Source organism: Podarcis muralis, chromosome 5, assembly GCF_964188315.1.
Source record: "Podarcis muralis chromosome 5, rPodMur119.hap1.1, whole genome shotgun sequence".
Lineage (NCBI taxonomy): Eukaryota > Metazoa > Chordata > Lepidosauria > Squamata > Lacertidae > Podarcis > Podarcis muralis.
The window spans coordinates 22,688,112-22,711,253 of NC_135659.1; the positions used below are offsets into that span (position 1 = coordinate 22,688,112).

The window sequence follows — 23,142 nt, forward strand, 5'->3', positions numbered from 1 at the left end:
TGGGAAGGAAAAGAAGACCCAAGTCCCACCCAGGCCGTGACCATGCAAGGCCAGGACGCCCAATGAGAAGGAGAAACCCGCGCTTCGCCTCTCTGCTCCCTCCCAGGGCGTTGGCTCTTGCGTGCCATCTCTTAACGTTTTTTTCGCTCCTCCCCAAAGTGGGAAGGTTGCAGTTGTGTTTTTTCCTCCTCCTCCTCCGTTTTCTTCTAGTAACGCTCATCAAATTGCGGGGGCTTCTACTTCTTTCCTCTGGCCCCTGCCTCCCCCCCGACGCATTTCCTCTCTCCTGCATCATGTTTCGCTTCTGGAGAAGCTCCTTTGCGCTCCCGGAGGCTGCCTGCGAAGCGCCCGACAGGAACCCGCGGTACGAAAACCTCTTCCAGAAGCTGGACCGCGATGGGGACGGCCGCGTGGACATCGCCGAGCTGCAATCCGGACTCAAGGCTCTGGGCATCCCCCTGGGAGATGACGCGGAGAAGGTGGGTGCGAGGCTTGGCGAGGCGGGCCGAAGCCAGTTTCAGCCTTGCAAGCCCTGGGATATCTTAAACAAAGGGTTTCATCGAGTGGTTTGATGAGGCAAAATAGTGCAAATAGTAAATTCCTGTTTTTTATTATTATTTATTCGATTTTAAAACCACCTCTTTTCTGAAAGAAGGAACTTCCTTTTCTACATTCCAGCCTGCCTGAGTCAGTGCAGCATGGACTATTGACCTAAAAATACTATATCCGTTTGCCATTCATGACTAAGGGCCTATCTGGTCTGCATCTGAATAGGCCTGTGTGGCTTGATGCCCATTGGAGCAGAAGTTACAACACGAACTAAATTGACTGCAGTGCCACAAAATTACCACGTTGAGGTTATGCCGTGGTAAGAAGGTTACAGTTCTGAGCATCTGCACTGCCTAAGGTAATTTGCTGTCTAAGGTGATGCCCTGCCTTCTGTTGTACACATGTGGGAGTCAGCTGGACCAAGAGTTGTCTTCAACACTGGTGATGGGGCAACACACCTAAGGGTAACGGCTTAAACTGCTTTGCACTCAAGGTAGCTGCCTCCAGGGGCGGACTTTGCTAATATAGCGCCCTGAGCAAGGACATAATTTGCCCCTTGCCCAATAGTTCATATTTTTGTGCTCTTCTCCCTCTCACCTTCCGTTCTGTGGATGCTGTTAAGTGCACTACATCACAGTTGTGGCAACTCAAACACCCGCCTGACCAGGGCCTAACTTTGAGTAGGTACCTGTGTAAATATAGGGATGATGATGATGATGATTATTATTATTTTACACGCCGCCGGCTTGACACCCTGTGCAGGGGAACCACCCACACTGCCTTAAATCCGGTGCTGTTGCCTCATGCTCCTCAGGATATTTTGGAAGGACATTAAAAGCCTTTAATAGACTGGTACTACCTCCTCCCATATTCCTAAAAGTATCTCTTTGGTGGTGGCTGATGAGTGTGGTTTTTGCCATTTTTTACATTTGGGGCCAGGAACTTTCCCTTGGAATGTCCACCTGCCCTTCTTCCTCCAGGCCTTTCCAGTGCTGTGAAGATTTATTCCCCGCCTCCAGCAAATTCTATGAAGTTGATGTTCTTGTTGACTTGTTTTAATTTGTTCCCATTACTCTATTTTTTGCTTTCATTTTTATTTATTTTTCAATCATTCCTGTAAGCTACTTTGGACACTTGTGTTGTGGCAATTTTACACAATACATATTCAGGTACTCTATGTGACAGGCTACTGATCTAAGAATAAAAGGAACGTGCCTGCCAGAATCATCTGTGGGAGAGCATTTATGTTCTCATGTTTCAGGAGCCACGTACAGGGGTGACAGCACTAATGAAGGTCCAATGCGTTCTGCTTGAGGCAGAAAAGCCAAATGTTGTTCCCACATAGTGGTGAGACTATAATAATAAAGAATGAAGTAAATAACAATTTGCTGCCCTTCAATGCCCTGGCCTCCTGCCTTATGGTGAGATGGACCTGTTTCTTTAGGGAAGACAGTTACTTTGAACTTCATAATCGCTATGAATCTTGCATTCCTAGAACTTGTGTTAGCAAAACTGTTATACTGGCCTTGACAAAAATGTATCTGCAGTATACTCGTGGTTAGTATAATAGCAACAAGTGTGCAAGCTACTTGAGTATACATGTATGTATGTCTGGGAAGGAAGGTTGAATCTAGATATTTATGCCCATGTAGAAGATATTTCTGTTTTAAAGCACATAAATACATTACACATAGATGCTCACAACCAACTGGAATGAGACCCGAATCAATAAACCTTAAAATGATCAATACTTTTTAGGGGGCAGGGGGTTAATCTCTGTTATGTACCTCTAAGTCATTGTTCAGTGATGTTCTTCATAAAATAGAATTCATGATGCCACTGTGATTAGTTGCACCTCATTTGTATGTCGCTAAGGTAGCCTAAATATCTCATTAGGCTAATTAATACTGGCATTTGAACCTGTTTTAGGGTTTGCTTTTGTGGCTTATTAACACGAAGCAGCAGCTCATATTTATGGAAACAATAACATTCTCTGCATATTATTTTGAGCAATTCATGTATTACAGCTAGCTGCATAGGTAGTAATGACTGTATTAAAGCTATCTGTGTACAGCAGGCTTCCTCAAACTTGGCCCTCCAGATGTTTTTGGCCTACAACTCCTATGATCCCTAGCTAGCAGGACCAGTGGTCAGGGATGATGGGAATTGTAGTCTCAAAAACGTCTGGAGGGCCGAGTTTGAGGAAGCCTGGTGTACGGGGTTAGCCATTTAAGCTAGTGGCGATTGGCACTTAAAGTGGCAGTGCATTCCATAAGACATAGTTGTGTGAAGAGGTATTCTCTTATGGATATCTGCAGCCTGCTGCCAATTAACTTCTGAACGTGACCTACTTCTTCATATTTAATACATTTTGTTGTTTTGTTTACATGGTATAATATTTAAGGTTAAATTTTGCTAAATAAGTACTTTTCCAAGAAAGAAAGTCAGAGCGCTGCCCGAGCTCCTTTCCAGGCACTGCTACATTTAAGTAGAGACCATATCTAGGCCTGCTTATTTTTTGAATCACTTAGAAATTTTCTCGCAGCCCGATTCTATGTAGAGGTAGGCTGCAGAGTATGCTAGGAGGCTGAAATGGTGGTTTTTTTCATGTTAGATTTTTGCCCATTTATTCTTAGCACAAGCATTCCACCAGAGTAGGCAGAGGCGGAGAACGTTATTATCAGCTATCAAGACAGAACAGCTCAGCTTTGCATTGCCTTTCGGCTGCTTTTTCCTCTTGCATATGAGATAATAACAACAACAATAATTTTTTTGTTTATACCCTTCCCATTTGCTTCCAGCAAAGTAAAAAGTAAAATAAAATGTCAGACATTAAAAACCACAGTCTCATGTTTCTCATAACGCTCTAATGACGTTCCGTAGCCCAGTAGATAGAAGGCTATCAGGGAATTGGGCAGGGACAAACAGATGCAGAATGCAGGCAAGGTATTGGGTCTTCCTCCATGTTAAAACACATCGGAATACATTTGGAGCAGTTCCTATGAAAAGATACAGGCAGAAAGTGTTATTCTGGTTAAATAGGATGTGAGGATGCATTACTGCGGTCTGGAATGCTACCTTTGTAATCCTTCAGTGATAAGATTCCATACATCACATCCAAGAAGAGAACACTGTTTAGCTAAATTAATTACTGTATTGCACTTAATTGTCCACATTTCCAGGAAATGTATGCAATTCTATTAACTAAAAGTGCAGAAATGATTTGTGCAGAAAAGGAGAAACCTCTCTTTTGGAATGCGTTTTTGAAATACTATAAGCACCATTACTAATTTTTCTTCAATATGCATTTTTTTTTAAACAGAAAATTTTCAGAGCTGGAGATACTAACCAAGATGGCCGGCTGGACTTTGAAGAATTTACATGCTATCTTAAAGACCATGAGAAGAAAATGAAATTAGCCTTTAAAAGTCTGGACAAAAACAACGATGGTAGGATCCAATTTCCCACCATATCTGTTGTGTTAAGATACACAAATGAGTCTATTTCTTTCAAGTCAATCTAAAATTCTCAGTGCAACACAGAAATAAAATGTAAGCATTAATTACGTAATTATGTTAAGAGATCAGCACTAAAAATGTAAACATGACATAAACAAGAAAGTATCATAATACAATATATAATTAACATTTTCAATAGATTTATATTAAAGAATGAAAACTGTCAATGAGCTGGTTTGGAAAGTCATATGTAATAAACCAATATATGAATCAGCTTTTTCCAAGTAACTGCAGTTTGCTGTCAGCTCTGAACCAACTTCCCCACATAGGAACATAGGAAACTGCTTTATACAGAGTCAGACATTGGTCCATCTACCTGGACCTTGTACCTAGTATTTTTGATGCTCTTTTTCTGGCGTACATCTTTATATTGTTTGTTTGTATACTGACCAATTCCCCATTTCCAAATCCCTGGTGCTCTTCTCTTGACTATCTGTAATAACATTCAAATATTTAAAAGTCTGCAGAGCCCTTCAGCTCATTTGTCTTTTTTCTCCCTCCCTCTTATAAAGGAGTAATTGATGCCTCAGAAATTGTTCAGTCCCTCAAGATCTTGGGTATAGATATTTCAGAAAAACAAGCAACGAAGATTCTACAAAGGTCAGCACCTGCTATTATTTTAAATTGAGTAGCACTGAGGCCACCTCCCCGCTGCTGAAGTCTCATCCCACTGGGATATGTAACTATTTCCCAGTCTCTCTCTTTGCTTGGTGACAAGTGAGTCTTGCTGATAAAATCTTTTACACCATTTTCTAGAAGCATAACTTAGGTTGACAAGCTAAACCATGGCTTCTCTGTGGCAATCTTTGCACACTATACTATGGTTTATCCTGACATGCTCAAGCTGGAAGAAGCCCGAGTAAGCCTCATCTTTTTGTACAAACTGTAAACTCACTTAATACCACTAGAAGCTCAAGTTATCATTGTATGTGAACCAGGAGCTCTGGTTCATAACAAACTCCAGTTGATTTAACAAACCAAAGCTTCACTATGCATGGCTAGAAGTTGGTTTGTTTTGAATATTGCATAGAATTCTGATTATATCACTTTGAATTTTTAGCATAGATGCTGACGGGACAATGTCAGTGGACTGGAATGAATGGCGGGACCATTTCCTATTTAATCCTGCTACAGACATTCAAGGAATCATTAGATACTGGAAACATTCTACAGTGAGTATGCATTACATTTCTTATGGTAGTCATAGTGCAGACCCACCAGTCTTAGGCTGCTACTGTAACCCTTAAGCTGCAGTGGTTCCGCCACTGTTAAGATTATGGCTCTATGTATGCTTATTGTAGGAAGGGGGGTGGGGTCCCATTGAAGTCAGTGAAAATGGTTACCTGGTAAATATGTTTATTTTAGAACATCCTTCTAAAGAGGTCTCCTATTTTGGAGGAGGATTAAAATATAGAGAGTTTGGGGCTGGTGGCAGCAACCCTCTTTTTGAAGAGCATAGATAGAATTATTCTTAGAACATGCCAAGCCTTGTATAGAAGCGGGTGCTTGGGTTTGGAATACTGAGGAGAAAAGGTTTAGCTAGTAATCCAAAGTGTCTTGAAAATAGGTTTGCTTATAATAAACTCTTGCAAATGTAAATGCGCATTTCCATTCTGAATTCTCAGTTTGTAATTCACTGTTAAAAAGTGTGGCTCTCAAGCTGAGTTCTGTTTGATTTCATCCCATTTCTGATAAAGTTAGAATCAGAGTTTAAGAGCAGCTGCATTTTGAATTGACAGGGTGTCTAAAAGATGAGTAAAATCTGAGAGAATATTGATATTTAAAATTAAAATACCAGTATTATTGATAGACTATGACTGTAGCTTAAATACATCTTAAAAGCATACGTACATTATAAGCCCATTACAACTTCAGTTTATTGGAGATGTCTTTTGAGGCCTGACGAATTATATCATAAAATAGATTTTTATATAGATCATGGTGCCAAAATGTAAGCTAGTTAATGAATTATGAAGCGGAAAAGTCTATATTTAAACTACTTATATAGAAAATTGTTGTCTTTTTTTCTTCAGTAATTTTATCAAAGATTCATTCCTTTTAACCATGAGAATGGCCACCATAGTAGCAAATTTCCTGTTGGTTCATCCCATAGAACTGCTGCAGCATTTCAAAGCCCACAACCATTGCCCTGGTCTTCACAACGCAACTGTTTCATAGCAGTAACAATTCCATGATAAGAACATGTGCAAACTGGCTGTGTTCATGTGGTTGCATAACTTTTAATGTTGTAGCAGCATCCTATGGAAGAAAACCAGTGCTACTGCATTGTTTAAAGCAGGGAGTGAAGAAAATCTGGAGGCCCTCTAGGCTAAGGTTTACAGTATTTCAAATATAGACTACTTTATACCACAGATGGTCAAAAAGCAGTTTGCACCACAATAAGAAAGACAATAATGTGGTGTTTAAAACAGAAAAAGTACTGGTAATCAAGTTCTGTAAATAGGCATAGGGCAACTTGCTTAACCTGCCTGCTGAAATAGAAAGGATTGTGTTTTATACATGTAAAAATACCAATAAACTATATTTCAATCATGCAATCTGATAGAAGGGGGGCAAACTAATCATAGATTTGCCAAACTGATTATCTTGCAAAGCAAGATGGGTGTCTTTTATTTTTTATTTTTTTTTAATAACATAATAATTCAATGGAGATAAAAATACTTGGATGAATTACAAGTAACTGGGCTGATAATCTTTTTAGGAAGTTGTCAAAAGGTTAATCTTGGTAATCCTTAAAAGCTGCCGGGAAGAAAGTCGAACTGTGCTTTGTAGCCATTAGGATTTCAGCACTGTGTCTGGAAAGCGTCGCTCGCCCCCATGCCATGTCTCTTTTACAGAAGTATACGAGGCAGAAATTTACTATCATTTTTAACGATGATGGCGCGGTTTTTGAAATGGTGGGTTTTTAGACTGCACGGTTTCAGATGTAGTCAGGAAAAAATACGTATGCTTCCTTTCTCTTCTGCTTGGAATTGCCCTCGTGTGAGCTCTGTAACCATGAGGGCTCTTTGTTAAAAGGCAAGGATGTTGGATGTAGATCTAACCCTTTTGCTTTGCATCTTAACAGGTATTGGACATTGGAGACAGCTTGACTATCCCAGATGAATTCACAGAAGAGGAGAAAAAGACTGGGCAGTGGTGGAGACAGCTTTTGTCAGGAGGGGTTGCTGGTGCAGTATCTCGAACGGGAACAGCGCCACTGGACCGCCTTAAAGTCATGATGCAGGTGGGTTACTTTAAAGCCTAGCCCCCAGGTCCATATCTAGACATGCTGTGCCCAAAGGGTTGAACACACCTGGTACGATTTTTAATTTTGAAGAGCAGGCCTCCATGCTGAATCAAAAAAGATTTGGGGAAGTTCCTGCTCTTTCCATAGTAATTTGCCCCGTGTGCTGCTGTTTGAATCCTATAAATATGCAAGGCCTTCTGGGACAGGGCTGACAAGTTTTGTGCGTCTTTGGCCTATTGGGTATCTTCTCTTGCCCTTCCTAAGAAATAAAATTGAATCACGAGATACCAGTTGTTATTGAGAGACGCTCCGCGTATAAAGAGGTTATTTATAGGAATCTATTTTTAGAGAGCCCACGAGTGCTAGTCATTATGTAAATGAGAAATGCATTTGTTGCAATGGGTTGTTAACTCAAATATGACATGAATATATGCAGGAAGGACTTAATAATTGACTGGGCTTAAGCCTGTATGTGTCTGCTCTATTGACTAGAGTAGGTAAGTGTGATAGGATTGCAGCTTTAGGTCTGTGTCCGGAATCTTTTCTTCTCAGTTCAACATTAGGATGTTGGATGCATCTTGCTGCTGATTCTCTACGGGTTGTTTCTGTTCTGCTAGCAAAACAGAACTTCTGTTTCCTCCCCCCCCCCATACCCCCTAAATGTGTTCTGCAGAATCCCCCAGAACTGCAACATTGGATCCGGCCCTAAATGCAGTGCCATTACTTGACTGCTAGATCTGTTGAGTAAAATCATGTAAGCAGTGCATGTCCTCATCACATGTAATGCCAAGAAGGCTTGGCATTGTGGAATGCAATCTGTTCCCGAAAAAAAAAAAAATCACATTTGGAGGCAATGTAATATCTGCAGTGTATTTTTATGGGCATGCAGTTGTATTTATTTTTGAACTTCCTTAGCCTCAGACCATATACTATAGTAGCGTTTTGTTCTTGGTTTTTAACTGAAAGCAGCTCAGGCTGTATATGGAATGAGGACAGGACTAGGAGAGGCTGGTTAACCCTTTCCCTGCCAGCTATTTCCTCCTCACCAGCTACATTTTGATTTGTAGGGTGAAAGTTCTACCTTCCAACTAAGAAACTGTTTTAAAGAGGACAGCTTTGAACTGAAAAAGTACAGGAAGGGAAAGGGCTAGACAGTTTTTCCTTCTTTTCCTTCACTATTTAAGATACAGCTTGCCCCAGGCTGATTCGGGATTTTTTAAATGCAGAGGAATTTGACTTTGCTTAACATGTGTTTCAGGTGTAAGCCAGGAAAAGTAACAGCTAGCATAGAATTTGGAATGGCTCCCTCCTTAAAGGGTTTGCACACTTTATTTCTGTTTAGAAAGAAAAGAAGTGTTATACTGTCAATTCAGCTTTCTATGTGTATCAAACAATTATGTTTTCTCTTTCTTTGCTAAAGGTCCATGGCTCAAAGGGGAAAATGAACATAAAAGGTGGCTTGCAGCAGATGGTTAAAGAAGGAGGCGTCCGTTCACTTTGGAGAGGAAATGGTGTCAATGTTGTTAAAATTGCACCTGAAACAGCTATTAAGTTCTGGGCGTATGAACGGGTAAGATGTTAAATGACAGTGATCGACATGAAATGAAGGAAAGCCGGCTGAGCACACAAGAAGTTCCGTTTGTGCAATGTATGAAGTTGTTTTGTTTTTATTTCTTTCTTACCTTTGAGAAAGAAAAAACATTGAGTGATTTAAATTTGATTTCAAAGGCGCTTTAAAACGTTCTTCACCACCACATGCTGGGTTTCAGCCTTGTCACCTCAGCTCTACGTCAGCATTTGTATGGCAAAATGCTTGATTAGCCCATCCTGCACTTCACGGCCAGGATTCTTCTAAGGTCAGCATTAACTGAGCTGTAGTAAGATGGGCCTCACCATGGATTTCAGTGTTATATTTACCTCTGAATCAGCTTTAGTAGGTTATATAACATCCTAATCCTCCTGCCGGAGAAAGTGCCTCCTGAGATGGAACTTTAGCTCTCCTCTTCCTCCTCCTCCTTTTACCATTGTTTCCCTTGAATCGCAAACTTCTGAAAGCTAAATCATAAAAACATGCTTTAAAAAGTCACATAGATATCCTGCCCTTCCTCCAAGTCACGCAGGATGACACACACACAGAATAGACCCATTTTATCTGCGTGACAATATTACAAAGTCAGTTCAGTTGAGAGTGACTTGCTTGGGGCTCATCCTGCATGTTTCATGCCTGAATGGGGATTTCAACTTTGCGCAGTAAACCTAGGGTACAACTCACTACACTGGCTTGAAAATTGAACTAGAAAACTGAAAATATATTTTCTGACACATGTTGAAAAGAGGGAGAAAATGGCTGAAGTCTTGAGCTTTGTTATTCTGGGTCAGATAAAAAACCAATGTCTGTTGATGACAAAGTTCCTTGCTCTGCGCAGCGCTGTCTGCTACAAGCTCTGAATGAATCTAATGGCCAATGTCTTAACGCAAACATTTTAAATTAGTGGTTAAGGATTTAATCTACATATTTCAAAGGCTTTACATCTGTATTATTTACTGTTTTCTATCTTATAGAGTTTAATTTTAACCTGCTTTTATTTACATGTTCTCTATTGCTGTATATGTCCATATCGCTTGACCGTAATCAGTTGATTCTGATTCTGCCTGCGATATTGGGGCGGGGTGGGGGGTGGGGCGGGGCGGTTAACTAGAAATTAATTAGAAAAATGCTGAGGTTCGGAGAGAAAGAAATATGGAAATAATGAATCTTGTCAGGCCTCTTAATCAGGATGTAAGCCCAGTTTCTCAGTTGAAATGACAGACCAGTGAATCAGGTGCTGATTCAACCATCAGCTTTGCTTCAGGGATTTTAAATAATAATAAAAAAGAGTGGCATGTGCATTTTTCATTTAAGCATTTGCAATCTTATTTATTTGTGGTTTGGTGTGTGTGTGTGTGTGTGTATATAGATATAAAACAGATTAAAAATAGTTGCAAAACTGCTCTGGAGTGGCGAAGGAGGTGACTTAGTGATATCACAGGTGCCAGCAAGTCAATCTCCTTGCAGAAGTTGCTACTATAACATACAGAGCAGGTATCTTCAGAGCCTGGTCCTGGAAAGGGAAAGTGTTTTTCATCTGCACTCATTGTGGTCCCTTCTAGAACTGGAGCTGGGATAGCTCAATTGGAAGAACGTGAGCTTTGTTGTGCTGCTATAAAAACATTACAACTGTCTTCACCCATTAAGAGGCAGAGATGAAAAATCTCCAGGATAGGATGCTCTATAACTGTGGAAGAGACACTTGAGAGTGCCTCTCTTCACATCCTCAGTTGGGTGATGGTTGGCATTGTCAAAAAAACTCAACAGCAGCCCATCATAAAGATTTACACAAGGGATGGAGACATTATTGTGGCAACAGTGAGCTGCCTATGTGCAGGACTTTGCCATGTAGACCAGCAACTCCTCCCACAAACTAACATGGCTGGTGTTCTTGATCCTGCTAAGTGGTTCTGTTAGCTGCTTGTGACTATATGGAAAGAAAGTAACCTTTTCTATCACTGTGTGTTTTAATATTCAGTATAAGAAGATGTTCGTTGATGAAGGGGGAAAGATCGGCACTGCCGAAAGGTTTATATCTGGTTCCCTGGCTGGAGCGACTGCACAGACTTCTATTTATCCCATGGAGGTCAGTTTTGGATTGACTGCTCTGTTTGTGAACATGCACCATCTATCCTTTTTCTGAGAAGCAGCTTTTTTGTAGATAGTGTGGTCAGCACTTTGGTCAGCATTCTGCAAACTTCTTTAAAAGTTATGTCCAAATCTTTGAACTGAGGTGAGTGCTGCAGAGCGATCCTAGATCATTGGCAGAATGCACACTTCACATGCATGAAGGCTCATCTTGGGTATCAGAACTGGGAATGGCACCTGCTTGAGACCATGGAGGTTTTCCTAGTAAGATTAAGAAGGATCGAGGAAGATGAAGCATTAGTCTGAGTTGGTATGCAATGGATCTCTGTTATCAGAGGCCCCAGGCAACCTTAGCGGCTAGGAGCAGTGGCAGACTTGGGTATTATGGCGCCCTGTGTGAGCCCAAAATTTGGCACTCCCCTCATCCCAGTTCTCACGCTCCCTTCCCAAAGGCGGGTAAGTAAGCACCTTGGTTTGGGAAGGAGAGACAAGGGCTCAGGTAGGGTCCCAGGGCCCTCCCACCTCCTTCCCAAGCTGGAAAAGCACAAACTAGGACTCTCGGACCCTGTCTGAGCCTCATGGCTCCTTCCCAAAGCCCAGTGCCTCGTTTACCAAGCTTTGAGTTTAGTGCTCATTGTGTGCACACCACTTCCACAGCCCTAAATCTACCCCTGCTAGGAGTGCCTTCTACCAACTTTGACTGGTGATACAGCTGTCTGTGTGTGCGCGCGTGCGCGCAGGCACGCGCACTCTGCACTCATTCGTTCGTGCATGCATGCATGCATACATACAAGGGAGTGAATAGCAGATTAGAGTAATGCAGTATTTTGATTAACTTCAACAGTTTTTCTCCACCTTAGGTATTAAAGACCAGACTGGCTGTGGGTAAAACAGGGCAATACTCTGGAATGTTTGACTGTGCTAAGAAGATCTTAAAAGGAGAAGGCGTGAAGGCTTTTTACAAAGGTTATATTCCCAATATTTTGGGCATCATTCCTTATGCTGGCATAGATCTGGCTGTTTATGAGGTGAGTAGAGTTTACTGGCGTATCCCACAACAATATAACTAAAGGAGCATTGTTATGTTAGACCTAGATTGGAGAAAGAGACCCGGGTTCGCATGTCTGCTTAACTCAATGTCTGCCAAAGCTCATTTGGCTACCTTGTTCCAGGTATTGCCTCACTGATCTGGTTGTTGTGTAGATTGGACTAATCCCTGTGTGTACTACCGTGAGCTCATTGGACAAAAGGCAGGATATAAATGGAATTAAATTGTGATTAATAAAACACTCTCTTAGGTTCCATTCTCCAAACTATTTACTCTGGAGTAGCTCAACACATTCCTAGAAGGATGACTCCCAAGTACAATGGTACCTCGGGTTAAGAACTTAATTCGTTCCAGAGGTCTGTTCTTAACCTGAAACTGTTCTTAACTTGAAGCACCACTTTAGCTAATGGGGCCTCCTGCTGCTGCTGCCGTGCCGCCGGAGCACAATTTCTGTTCTCATCCTGAAGCAAAGTTCTTAACCCAAGGTACTATTTCTGGGTTAGCAGAGTCTGTAAGCTGAAGCATATGTAACCCGAGGTACCACTGTAAATAATTTGCCAGTTGGTGCCAAGCATAACCAGGTATTTGTGTGTTACATAACCTCAATAATAACTGAACCTTCAGCATAATTTTGTGTATTTACAGTGTTGCATTGGTGTAGTTGTTTCACTACTGCTTGGGTATTCATTAGCCTAGTGAATCCTGTAAAAATGTATTTACACCTGAATCTGATGTAACCTTCATTATATGCATTAAATCTTTTTCTGAATGACTGTTCCTGCAGGGACATAGGTCTACTGTTGTGTGACCATTCTCTGCCACAACCCTCTTAATAACTGATTCAGATGTGCAGAACAATATGTGATATAGTCCTTTCTGAACTCTTAACAGAGAAGCTGCATGTCTGACTGGATTCCTCATCCTTGCCTATGGCAAACCGGAAGAAATTTTTTAGCTTATCCCCCCCCCCCCCCCCCGGCATGCTAGTTTTCTGTATTCAGGAAGTTTTAAAAACGTGTGGTAGCATTCAAATATGCACTCTCCCACCTATAGTTTGAAGTACAATCCAGGAAGGATTGCAACAGGTGCTATTTCTAGCTATTTTAACTCAGATTAATATGCCTGGAAACCAGACAAACAAGTATTATTTGCTGAGATAATAATTGCCCTGCACAGTGATACAAGTGAGCCTGTAGGGTGTAATGTAGATTGAGTGCTGAGTAGCTGTCTAAACGTTTGCTGTTTCCACTTTTCAGTAAGCAGAGATCTCAACACGGCAAAATCATGTATTTTTAATTTTGTAATGAAAGAGTGAAGTCGCTGAACCAGAATTATTTAGCGAGTCTAACTGCAAAAAGTAATTTCTCCTCCTTTTGGTGTCAATACTATAGCCAGGATCACATTCTGGGTTAATGAGCCAAACTATACATGAATTGTGTGCATGCATCTCCTTTACTGCCAATTCACTCGTTCCTTCTTCTTGAGTGGCAAAACAAATTAGATCTGCCATTGTTAGCCATTGTTTCCTGCTTACATGCAATCCTGGTAAACGATGATCAGTGGCTTCCAAACAAGGGTAGTATATCTTGTATATATTTGGGTTCTGTATTTCAGTCCTTAGACTTTTTACAAACCCTTCTAACATGTGCACGTGTATGCACACAGGCACGGTATCTGCCAATGTAGGGTTGGGGTTTGTGTTTAGTGGGGTCTGAGGAAGAGACTATTTGGTGCATGGGATATTAAGGTAAGTGGGGGAAGTTGAAGGATGTGTGGAATAGTGGGGTGGTGTTTGGGAAGTTTTAACAGCTGGGAGAGTGTAGAGAGGGATTAACTGGGTGAGAATGGGTGTAGGAGACTGCTTGTTCAAATCCATTAATCTCAGATGTCAGTTTATATCAGGAACAATGAAAACAAACCAATACTAAACACGCTGGCTGTTGTTAGCCCTGGGTAACTCAGTGAAACTCACACTTACAGGGTTTGAACAGTGCTGTTAGCACAGCAAGACCCTGACAAAGCTACTTTGCAGAGTGAGGTCTGCTCCACATAAGCTTATGCCACAGTAAATGTGTAGGTTTTTAAGGTGTTATCAATCAAACAAACTAACTAGAAATAGTTCTCTAACACTGCTGCCTTTCTGAGGGTCATGCTATGTTACTTAGCCCCACAGCTGCTGTCATTTATAAAGCAGCCTCCTCTCATTATAACTGCAATACATTAATCTTAACACATTTAAGCATGCCTCATGCTGAAATAATTTTGTACTGCTGCTTTCTACCTGTCAGCCATCTATTATGCTAACTCTGATTAGCTGGGATCATGCTTTCTTGTTCTGTAATACCCTGCACCAGCTTCACTAACAAGTGTACTTAAAGTCTAATTTCTCTCCCATCTACATAACTGATTTTTTATTTTTACAGGTGATAATTAACATGTTCCATAGCTTCCCAGTGCTTATGAAACCCCTTATTACTTCATTCATTACGCTGCAGGCATGACTCTAAAATCTTACAACTAATTTAGGCTCCAATCCTTAACCCCACTTACCCGGAGGTAAGCCTCGCTGAATTCAGTAGGACTTACCTCTGACTGGACATGGTTAGGATTGTGCTGTCAGGTTGGAAAGAGATGAGAGTCGGTCCCGCCTCTCATGGACCAATATGCACTTGTAAAATATGCAGATAGTGAGTTTAGGAATTGACCTGACATGTTTCTCATGTGAATACTTGGCCATTATGGTTTGTTTTAAGGTAAAGTTCAATTAACTGCATCAATGTTCTCTTGGCAGGCTTTGAAGAAGAACTGGCTAGAAAAATATGCAACAGACTCTGCCAACCCTGGGGTACTTGTATTGCTGGCATGTGGTACCGCGTCCAGTACATGTGGCCAGTTAGCCAGTTATCCTCTTGCCCTCATCCGCACTCGAATGCAGGCTCAAGGTGAGTGTTGGTTCCTGTGGTATAGGAGCTTGTTCACCTGTGTTGAGCAAGCTAGGTAAAGGTAAAGGGACCCCTGACCATTAGGTCCAGTCATGCCCGACTCTGGGATTGCGGCGCTCATCTCGTTTTATTGGTCGAGGGAGCCAGCGTACAGTTTCCGGGTCATGTGGCCAGCATGACTAAGCCACTTCTGGCGAACCAGAGCAGCGCACGGAAATGCCGTTTACCTTCCCGCCGGAGCGGTACCTATTTATCTACTTGCACTTTGATGTCCTTTCAAACTGCTAGGTTGGCAGGAGCAGGGACCGAGCAACGGGAGCTTACCCCATCGCGGGGATTTGAACCGCCGACCTTCTGATCGGCAAGTCCTAGGCTCTGTGGTTTAACCCACAGCGCCACCTGCTTCCCTGTTGAGCAAGCTACCAAGGCTTTAATACTTTACGTGCTATTGCCCTCTAAGAGTTTGGCCACATTTCCCTCTTTTTCTTGGTAGGTTCTTCTCTAGTCTACCTGCTACCAGCAATTACTTTACTTCCGAGAATTAAGCCACCCTTTTAAAATACAGCAGACCAGCTTTTGCCAACATAGTGCCCTCTGTAAGTTTTGGACTACAATTCTCATAAATGCCAATCAGCATGACTGTGATGGCTGCAGCTGATGGGAGCTGTAAATCGAAACATCTGGAGGACACCGTGTTGGCAAAAGCTGCTCAAGACAAATGCCTGCTTCACACAAACAGCACGTGAGGCAGCGAACCTCTTTCTGGAATGTTGACGCTACCGAAGGATTGAGTGCATGAAAAACACATTCTATTCTTTGTTAACTTTAGAATACTTTTAAAATGATACCTTTAAGTAATACGTGTCTCTTTCTTTCTCCTTTTTTTAACCTCTTCCATAGCCATGGTAGAAAGTGGCCCTCAATTATCCATGGTCGGTCTCTTCCAAAGGATTATTGCTAAGGAGGGATTCCTGGGACTGTACAGGGGCATAGCCCCTAACTTCATGAAGGTGCTCCCTGCTGTCAGCATCAGTTACGTGGTGTATGAAAAGATGAAGGAGAACTTGGGAATAGCATGAGAGGAAAGGAGGGGAGAAAAATAGAGGTTTATTACAGAATATGCACACCTGATGAAACCACATTGGATGCTAAATTTATTCATGTTTACCATTGGATTCAAGTCTTCACTGCACCGTTCTTGTGGGGATCCCTTCAAGGAAGCAGAAGAAGACCCACTTTCCTGAAACAGCTGTAAGCCAGGTATCTTTTTAAAAAAAAGCCAAATCTGACAACCTCAGGTTCCCAAATCTTAACAATCAAGAAATATTTGATTGCTAGCTGAGCTGAGTGATGGAAGATCTTAAAGAATGAATCTCTAGTCAATGTAATTTTCTGATTTTTCTAAAATATATTTTACTGAGCTAAATATGTATTTTTATGCAGCTGATCCTGCATTATTAGGATTTGTATTTAGTTGGTCAGTGGATTGTCCCATCTTGCACGTACCAAAAATTTAACTCTCCTTTGTGTTTATATTCTGCAATAGGAAAATTGGGTTATTAAAATATAGTTAATTTTTTTTTGTAAACTTTAGAAAGGCATAGGCAGAAATGCAGAGACAAACAGAATGCCACGGTGCTGTTCCTGAATACATTAGATTCTCTTGTTAACTTAAAATATTAAGGAACAATCTTGACTAAGTCCCATTTTAAAAACATTGGGAGCTATTAGTCATGGCTAGGAAAAGTCTAATTTTTCTTTCAGTGGGAACTTAGTCGTGACTGACTTTGGCAGGAGAAGTTCTCAGCAGATCATATGCATTGGTCAAATACTTCAATTAGAAATGAATGCAAATTTTAAGTGTCTCGTGGCATTTTGAGTGCTCTGGGCTGCTGTCCATGTAACTTGTAAATGTTTGTACCAAAAGCCCAGAGCATTGTTTGATGCCCTTGTTTGATTGCCGCAGAAAACTTGCCTTTAGGGAAAGCCGTATCACCTTTTAAGAATAGTGTGCAGTTTCAGAATTATTATTTTTTAAATGTTTTAAACTGATTCTTCATTATCTCTTCCTTGTCTTGGAATATTTCAACCATTAAGTCTTTGGACCTATGCAGGTATTACTAGTAAGAAAGTGTTTTCCTGCTGGTAACACTGGCTGATTATGTGAAGGTTGAAAAACGCAATTCAAAAGAAGAGCAGGAGTGGGATTACTTGTGCAGTCTTACAGCAACCACAAATTTTCCATTAGTATTTCTGGAAGTCAGACCTGGCCTCCCTGATGGAACACTGCTCCTTTTTTTTAATAGTGGAGACAATTGATAATGGAAAACTCCCTGTCTTTTCTCAGCACCCAAATCAAATAACTGAGTAGACTGGCTGAGAAAAACCAGTTCACCATGGCAATAAAGGACTTTGCCATCCAGTTGCAAACTTTGCAATCCTAAGTCTGTTTACTTAGAAATAAGTCATTCTTAAGTTCGGTAGGACTTGCTATCAAGCAACGGTATTTAGGATCGCAGCTTAAATCAGTAGAACAACCGTAAGGAAATGCATGGCAAGCACTGATCTTATCAGTCAGGCTGGGCCTGCAAGAACAGATTGCTGAGAAGACTCTTCCTGCATGCCTTCCTTGCAAGATCTTTTAAAGCACAAACATCTTATTGAATGGATCCTCAGTTTCAGAGTATATTTCAGTTATCCATGAAATTAATGGTTGCTGCTTCTGCATGTCGAACACATCATTAAAATCACATCAATTGCAGACGCTCCCCACCATCATAGAAGCATATCTGCTTCTTCAAGGTCTATTTATTCTCTTTCTCTTTTATAAAGCTTGAGCATGGAAAATTGCACTAAAGTGAATAATCTGTTTTTTTGGGTCTTTGAAGCTTCCAACACCAGTTCTAAGAGGTAGATGTGGTGTGGGAAGCAATGCTTCTCTTGAACAACCCATCCTCTGTGCATATACAAAGGACCTAATCCAAGGTCAATTGGAGGAGTCAGTAGGGGCCAATTCCTTTACAACTTTGCATGACTAGAGAGGTCAGATGGATTACTGCCATCCAGGAAGGTGGCAACTATTTCCATGATCATTCATCGCTGTACTTCTTCTCTGCAATCATTATCACAGAGATGGTTGCAGTTCCCCACTATATAACCCAGTTCATGCTAGCTTTTCTTGATTGTGTTCAATTGGAGCAATTTGGTAGTGTCCCTAGAAATAGCCTAAATCACATCACTACCATTGTCCTCCCTCCCTTGATTTGTATTTCTTTTACCAACTTCTCAATGTTTGTAGGATGGCTTTGTAAGCTTGTACTAGGCACACTTTCTTTTGCATTGGCATTATGTTGATTTATGGAACCATAAAGATAGAGGAAGTGGTTTTCTTTTCCTTCATAATGCTATCTTTTCTCTGTTTTAGTCAGATAATCCCAGCCTCTAGCCCCTCAAAGATTTCACAAATGGGCTGGGGGATCCAACCTTATTTTTTGACTGGTTTGAGAAGCTGATGTGAACTCCAAATAATATAGCCCACCATGGAGAACCTATATTTGCACTTTTTGAGTAGCAATCCCTTTTTTAATTGTTTGCTATGCAGAATGCCGTCTTTAATGAACTTTTGGATGTAACTATGGGCACAATCTAAAAATCATGTTGTTGTAGTTTGGTAGGTGGTTTCCAGTAGATTGTGCCCATCCTTTATGAATGGCAGGGTGGTTTTTTTAGGTTGCAAATCTGTCCCATGATAGAAACCTTCACTCTTTTTGCACTTGATCAAAACCAAAGAATTAATTCAGCAGAAGCACTCTGTAATCTTGTATTGCACGCTGTTACGCATTTGCCTGTTGTAAATGTGATTTTCTAAAGCACCTGTGTGTTTTTTTAAAACCCAACTGTAAGCTATACTATGTATGCCTATCTTGTATGTAATTTTAAGGTGACATGACCAGTATGTGAACCAATCTCAGTCATTTTTTTCATATAAGTGCACTTACGAGAATGTTGGTGATGGTGTTTTATTTTGTTGGAAGAATGCATGATATGGTGTAGATCTGATTCCTTTACTTTGTGCCTAAAAAGAACAAGGTTCTAATTGTGATTTTTTGGGTGACTTACTTGGTGAATGCTTTTTATAACCTTTAAATTGATCTGTTTATAATAAACAATGTTTTGTAATGCAGTTGTGAAGTTGCTTTGTAACTAGCTGGAAATGTATTTACTTGTTATATTTATACCTTTCCTTTCTTTTGTGGAACCCAAGACAGTGTATGTATGTATCTGTATGTATTGGCATTTTGGGGGGACAAGGGTGGTGCTGTGGTCTAAACCACTGTGTCTCTTGGGCTTGCTGATCAGAAGGTCGGCAGTTTGAATCCCATGACGGGGTGAGCTCCTGTTGCTCTGTCCCAGCTCCTGCCAACCTAGCAGTTCGAAAGTACACCAATGGAAGTAGAGAAATAGGTACTGCTGCTGCTGGAAGGTAAATGGTGTTTCTGTGTGCTCTGGTTTCCGTCAGAGTTCCGTTGCACCAGAAGTCATGCTGGACACATGACTCGGAAAGCTGTCTGTGGACAAACACCAGCTCCCTTGGCCTGAAAGCACAACCCTATAGTCACCTTTGACTGGACTTAACCATCCAGGGATCCTTTAACTTTTCCATATTGGCATTTCTAAACTACTTAATATTTCAAAATTCCCTATGTACACTGTAAAAACAGTATCCATTAAAACGAATAGAGCCTAAAGCCAGTAAATCAGCAGTATAAAGCACATAAAACAAGCAAAACAGATTTCCAGGGACTCATACACATAAATCAGGGTTCTATCTTACAGGTCAGGGAAAGCCTGGGCAAAAAGATTGGTCTTCACAAGACATCTGAAAAAAACTTGTGGTTGCTACTTCATGCAAGGCAGTGGTAAGATTATTCCACCGTACAGGGGTAATAGCAGAAAATGCCACTTTTTGTGTCGTTGCCCTATGATATACTGTGGGGTGGGGTGCCACAAATATAATTTTCCTAGATGATCTGAGTGATCTTACAGGTATACGTAGAGACAGGTGGTCTTTCTGGTAAACTGGCCCCAAGTCATTCAGAACATTATATGTTAACATCTGGAAAATGGCTTGGTAGTTGATTGCTAACCAGTGCAGTTCCCTCAGCAAAGCTGTAACATCTGCATCTCCCAAGTTTTCCACTAAACGATGTAGCTGCAGCATTTTGGACTAATAAAGTTCTCATGCAGTCATCTATCTAGGCACTGGCCAGATCCAGAGCTGCTTAGCTTCAGTGAGGTTGCTGTATGATGGTGTCCTTAGACTACATGCTGGGTTCCAGAGGTATAAACATCACCCACCCAAGTACAATGTCTTTTTTTCTGTACAGAAGAAATCGTTTCCAAGGCTAGTGTTGTTCTTTGTACAGTGGTACCTCAGGTTAAGTACTTAATTCGTTCCGGAGGTTCGTACTTAACCTGAAACTCTTCTTAACCTGAAGCACCACTTTAGTTAATGGGGCCTCCTGCTGCTGCCGCGCCACTGGAGCACGATTTCTGTTCTCATCCTGAAGCAAAGTTCTTAACCTGAAGCACTATTTCTGGGTTAGCGGAGTCTGTAACCTGAAGCGTATGTAACCTGAAGCATATGTAACCTGAGGTACCACTGTATGTCTAATATTACTTTTCCATGCAATTCATTCAGTAATAGTCAAACGGGGCTTCAGTATTTTGGCAGACCTCTTGGAATTTGTGCCCAGCTTACCTGTTCTGCTCATATAGCTTATTGAATCCCAATGCCCTGGAAACTGCAGGGATCAATCGGCCTGCAAGACCAATATTCTCAGTTAGCCATGAATTCCCTCCACCTCTGCTGTTGGCTGCCAGGACCGAAATATGGCAAGGTCTGTTTTCTTCTCAATACAGTTAATGAAATTGCATTGGATTGCTTCTGTTGGTAATCAGCAGAATGAAAGCCAGTTAGTTCTATCATCAGGGCAGATTGACAACCCCTCTTTTAAGCCCTTATTCACTAAGTTCGTCCTGAGATAGGCATAAATCTGCTCTCAGTCAATTATGCTGATTTAAGTGGCTTATGGATAGAGCTTCTTGTTTTGTTAACGTCGAATGAATTATTTTCTAAACACAGGAGCCAACTGCTACCCTCCAAATGAAAATTACATCCAGCAGGTGCTAGAACCTAAATATATGTTGTCTTTTTATTTTCCATGCCTGGCATGGAAATTTTCCCACTGTACTGTCCACTATATATAACCCAGGGTGTTATATCAGCAGCACCACCTGCCGGTAGAATAAGGGCAGCTTCACAACAATAGCTCTTGCCTGGTAGGTCTTGAGTGTCATTCAAATAGGATAGTAGCCGCAGGACAGCCAACTAAAGAACAGCAGGGTGGTAAACTTGCGTGCTAGTTTAAAAACAACAAAGAGACAAGGTCAGGTAGCCACTTAACAAGAGACCTGTCGTCCCCCTAACCTCCCTGCCCTAGCTGCTCTTGTGACAGCATGTGATAAATAACTCACAGAAAAGAAAGCAGTACATTTTACAGATCACAGCTGGGGACAAGAATTTCGTAGTAATCAGGATGCAAGGCAAGGGGCTGTAGCCAACTGGTAGCCGAAACAATTGGCATCCACACAAGGCCTTATTCAGCCCAAAAGGCCATCTTTTCTAAAGGAGGAAATATTGAGGGCTCATAGAGGAACTTCTATTATTCTTTTTGTTCTGTGACTCATCCTGCCTTGTGCGTGTTTCGCTGTTCATCTCATTTTTTATTGTGCTTAAAGGCAGTGAGCCCTCCCTCCCGTCCTATAGTAGTGTTGTAGAACATGTGCCAGAAGCTCAGGAAACAACTGTGCTGGCAACACAAATATTCGCAGCCCAGCTGTTGTGAGGGGGGGAAAAAGCTGTCAGTTTTGTTACCTCATTCAGGCCCTACGGAAAAAGGTGGTGCACAGAGGAGGCTGAGGACCAGAAAGGTCTTTGGAGAAGGAGGTCAGAGAATAACAGAACTTGGACATTGGAAAACTCAGTGGCAGGAATTTTGAAGCAATGGTGGGCAGTGGAGTAATGCTAAGAAAAGAGAAGTCTGAGGGAAAGGCTTGACTACATTTTGCTAGGAGTCAAGGGGGTATGTGGCTGCTAATTCTGGACCCTAGGGCCTTCTGTGTCTTTAAACATAGCATACAATAGGGAATTCAGATAGGCGTGTTGTCCTACACTGATTGTAGCATGGAAGTTCTGGTGTTTGATATGGTTGTGAATGCTGCATGTCAGTTTCAACCTACTAACAAGCAGCTGGCGCTGCTTGATCTCTCACTGCTAAATTCCACTGCCTCCCATCTGGATATGTGTAGTCTGTCCTTTGAAAATATTGAGTTGACATTTTATGTTCTGACCATGTTACTCTGCAGAGAGGAGCATTTGACAGCCATACATGCAAGCCATCAGTTCATCTCCCTGGTCAGAGGCAGTCTGAACCAGTGGTGGTGGTGGTGGTGCAGCACAGGGGCAGTTGCCCCGGGTACAAAATTGTAAGGGGCACAACACCCAGTACTGCCTCAACACAGCTGCACGCTTCCGTTGCTGGGCTCCGTTGAAAACCAGGCTGTGTGAACCAGAAATGGCCTCTCCAGACAATGGAACGACTCTTCTTATCTCTTTAGCTGTGATCTCCTAGGTGACGCAGATGCTGTTAGGCAGTTGAATGTGCATGTGTACTCCATACATTTCCCGTCCCTCCACATGGCCACGGGCACTGACAACCCATGCTACGCTGCTGTTCCGAATACCAAGTGCTGGAAACTGCAGGAAGGGAGGGTGTTGTTGTACTCATGTACCTGCTTGCAGACTTCCCCATGGGCATCTGGTTGGCCACTGTGAAAAAATGATTCTGGACTAGACAGGCCACTGGCCTGATTAAACGGGGCTCTTACGTTCTTATGTAGTTGGTGTTACACTCAGAATGGCTGTGTGAAAGCAGGTCTATATTATGTTTGTACAGTAGGTGGCGCACCACACTTAGAACAAGAAGGCAAAAGCACTACAAACAAGACATTTGAAAAGGGTTTCACTGGAAATGTAGCTTTTATTTACCATTCACTTCATTTACCATTCATTTACATTATAGCACACATTCTGGAAA

General features: G+C 41.6%; 1 protein-coding gene across 1 annotated transcript; it reads left to right on the forward strand.

The window, feature by feature from the left end:
* Window positions 1-19,166, forward strand: SLC25A24 (solute carrier family 25 member 24). Its single transcript, XM_028732624.2, has 10 exons — window positions 1-479; window positions 3,872-3,998; window positions 4,580-4,667; window positions 5,128-5,239; window positions 7,156-7,314; window positions 8,738-8,887; window positions 10,884-10,991; window positions 11,854-12,021; window positions 14,833-14,983; window positions 15,884-19,166. The coding sequence occupies exons 1-10, from the start codon at window positions 63-65 to the stop codon at window positions 16,060-16,062; spliced, it is 1,659 nt and encodes a 552-aa protein (XP_028588457.2). The 5' UTR covers window positions 1-62; the 3' UTR covers window positions 16,063-19,166.
* The last annotated feature ends 3,976 nt before the right edge of the window (window positions 19,167-23,142 follow it).

What these genes read in the sequence shown, in the direction of transcription:
- SLC25A24 (XM_028732624.2), top strand. Translation starts at nt 63, where the DNA reads ATGAGAAGGAGAAACCCGCGCTTCGCCTCTCTGCTCCCTCCCAGGGCG. An exon ending in TGGGAGATGACGCGGAGAAG is followed by an intron (nt 480 to 3,871) that starts GTGGGTGCGAGG and finishes TTTTTTAAACAG; the next exon opens with AAAATTTTCAGAGCTGGAGA. An exon ending in GCAACGAAGATTCTACAAAG is followed by an intron (nt 4,668 to 5,127) that starts GTCAGCACCTGC and finishes TTGAATTTTTAG; the next exon opens with CATAGATGCTGACGGGACAA.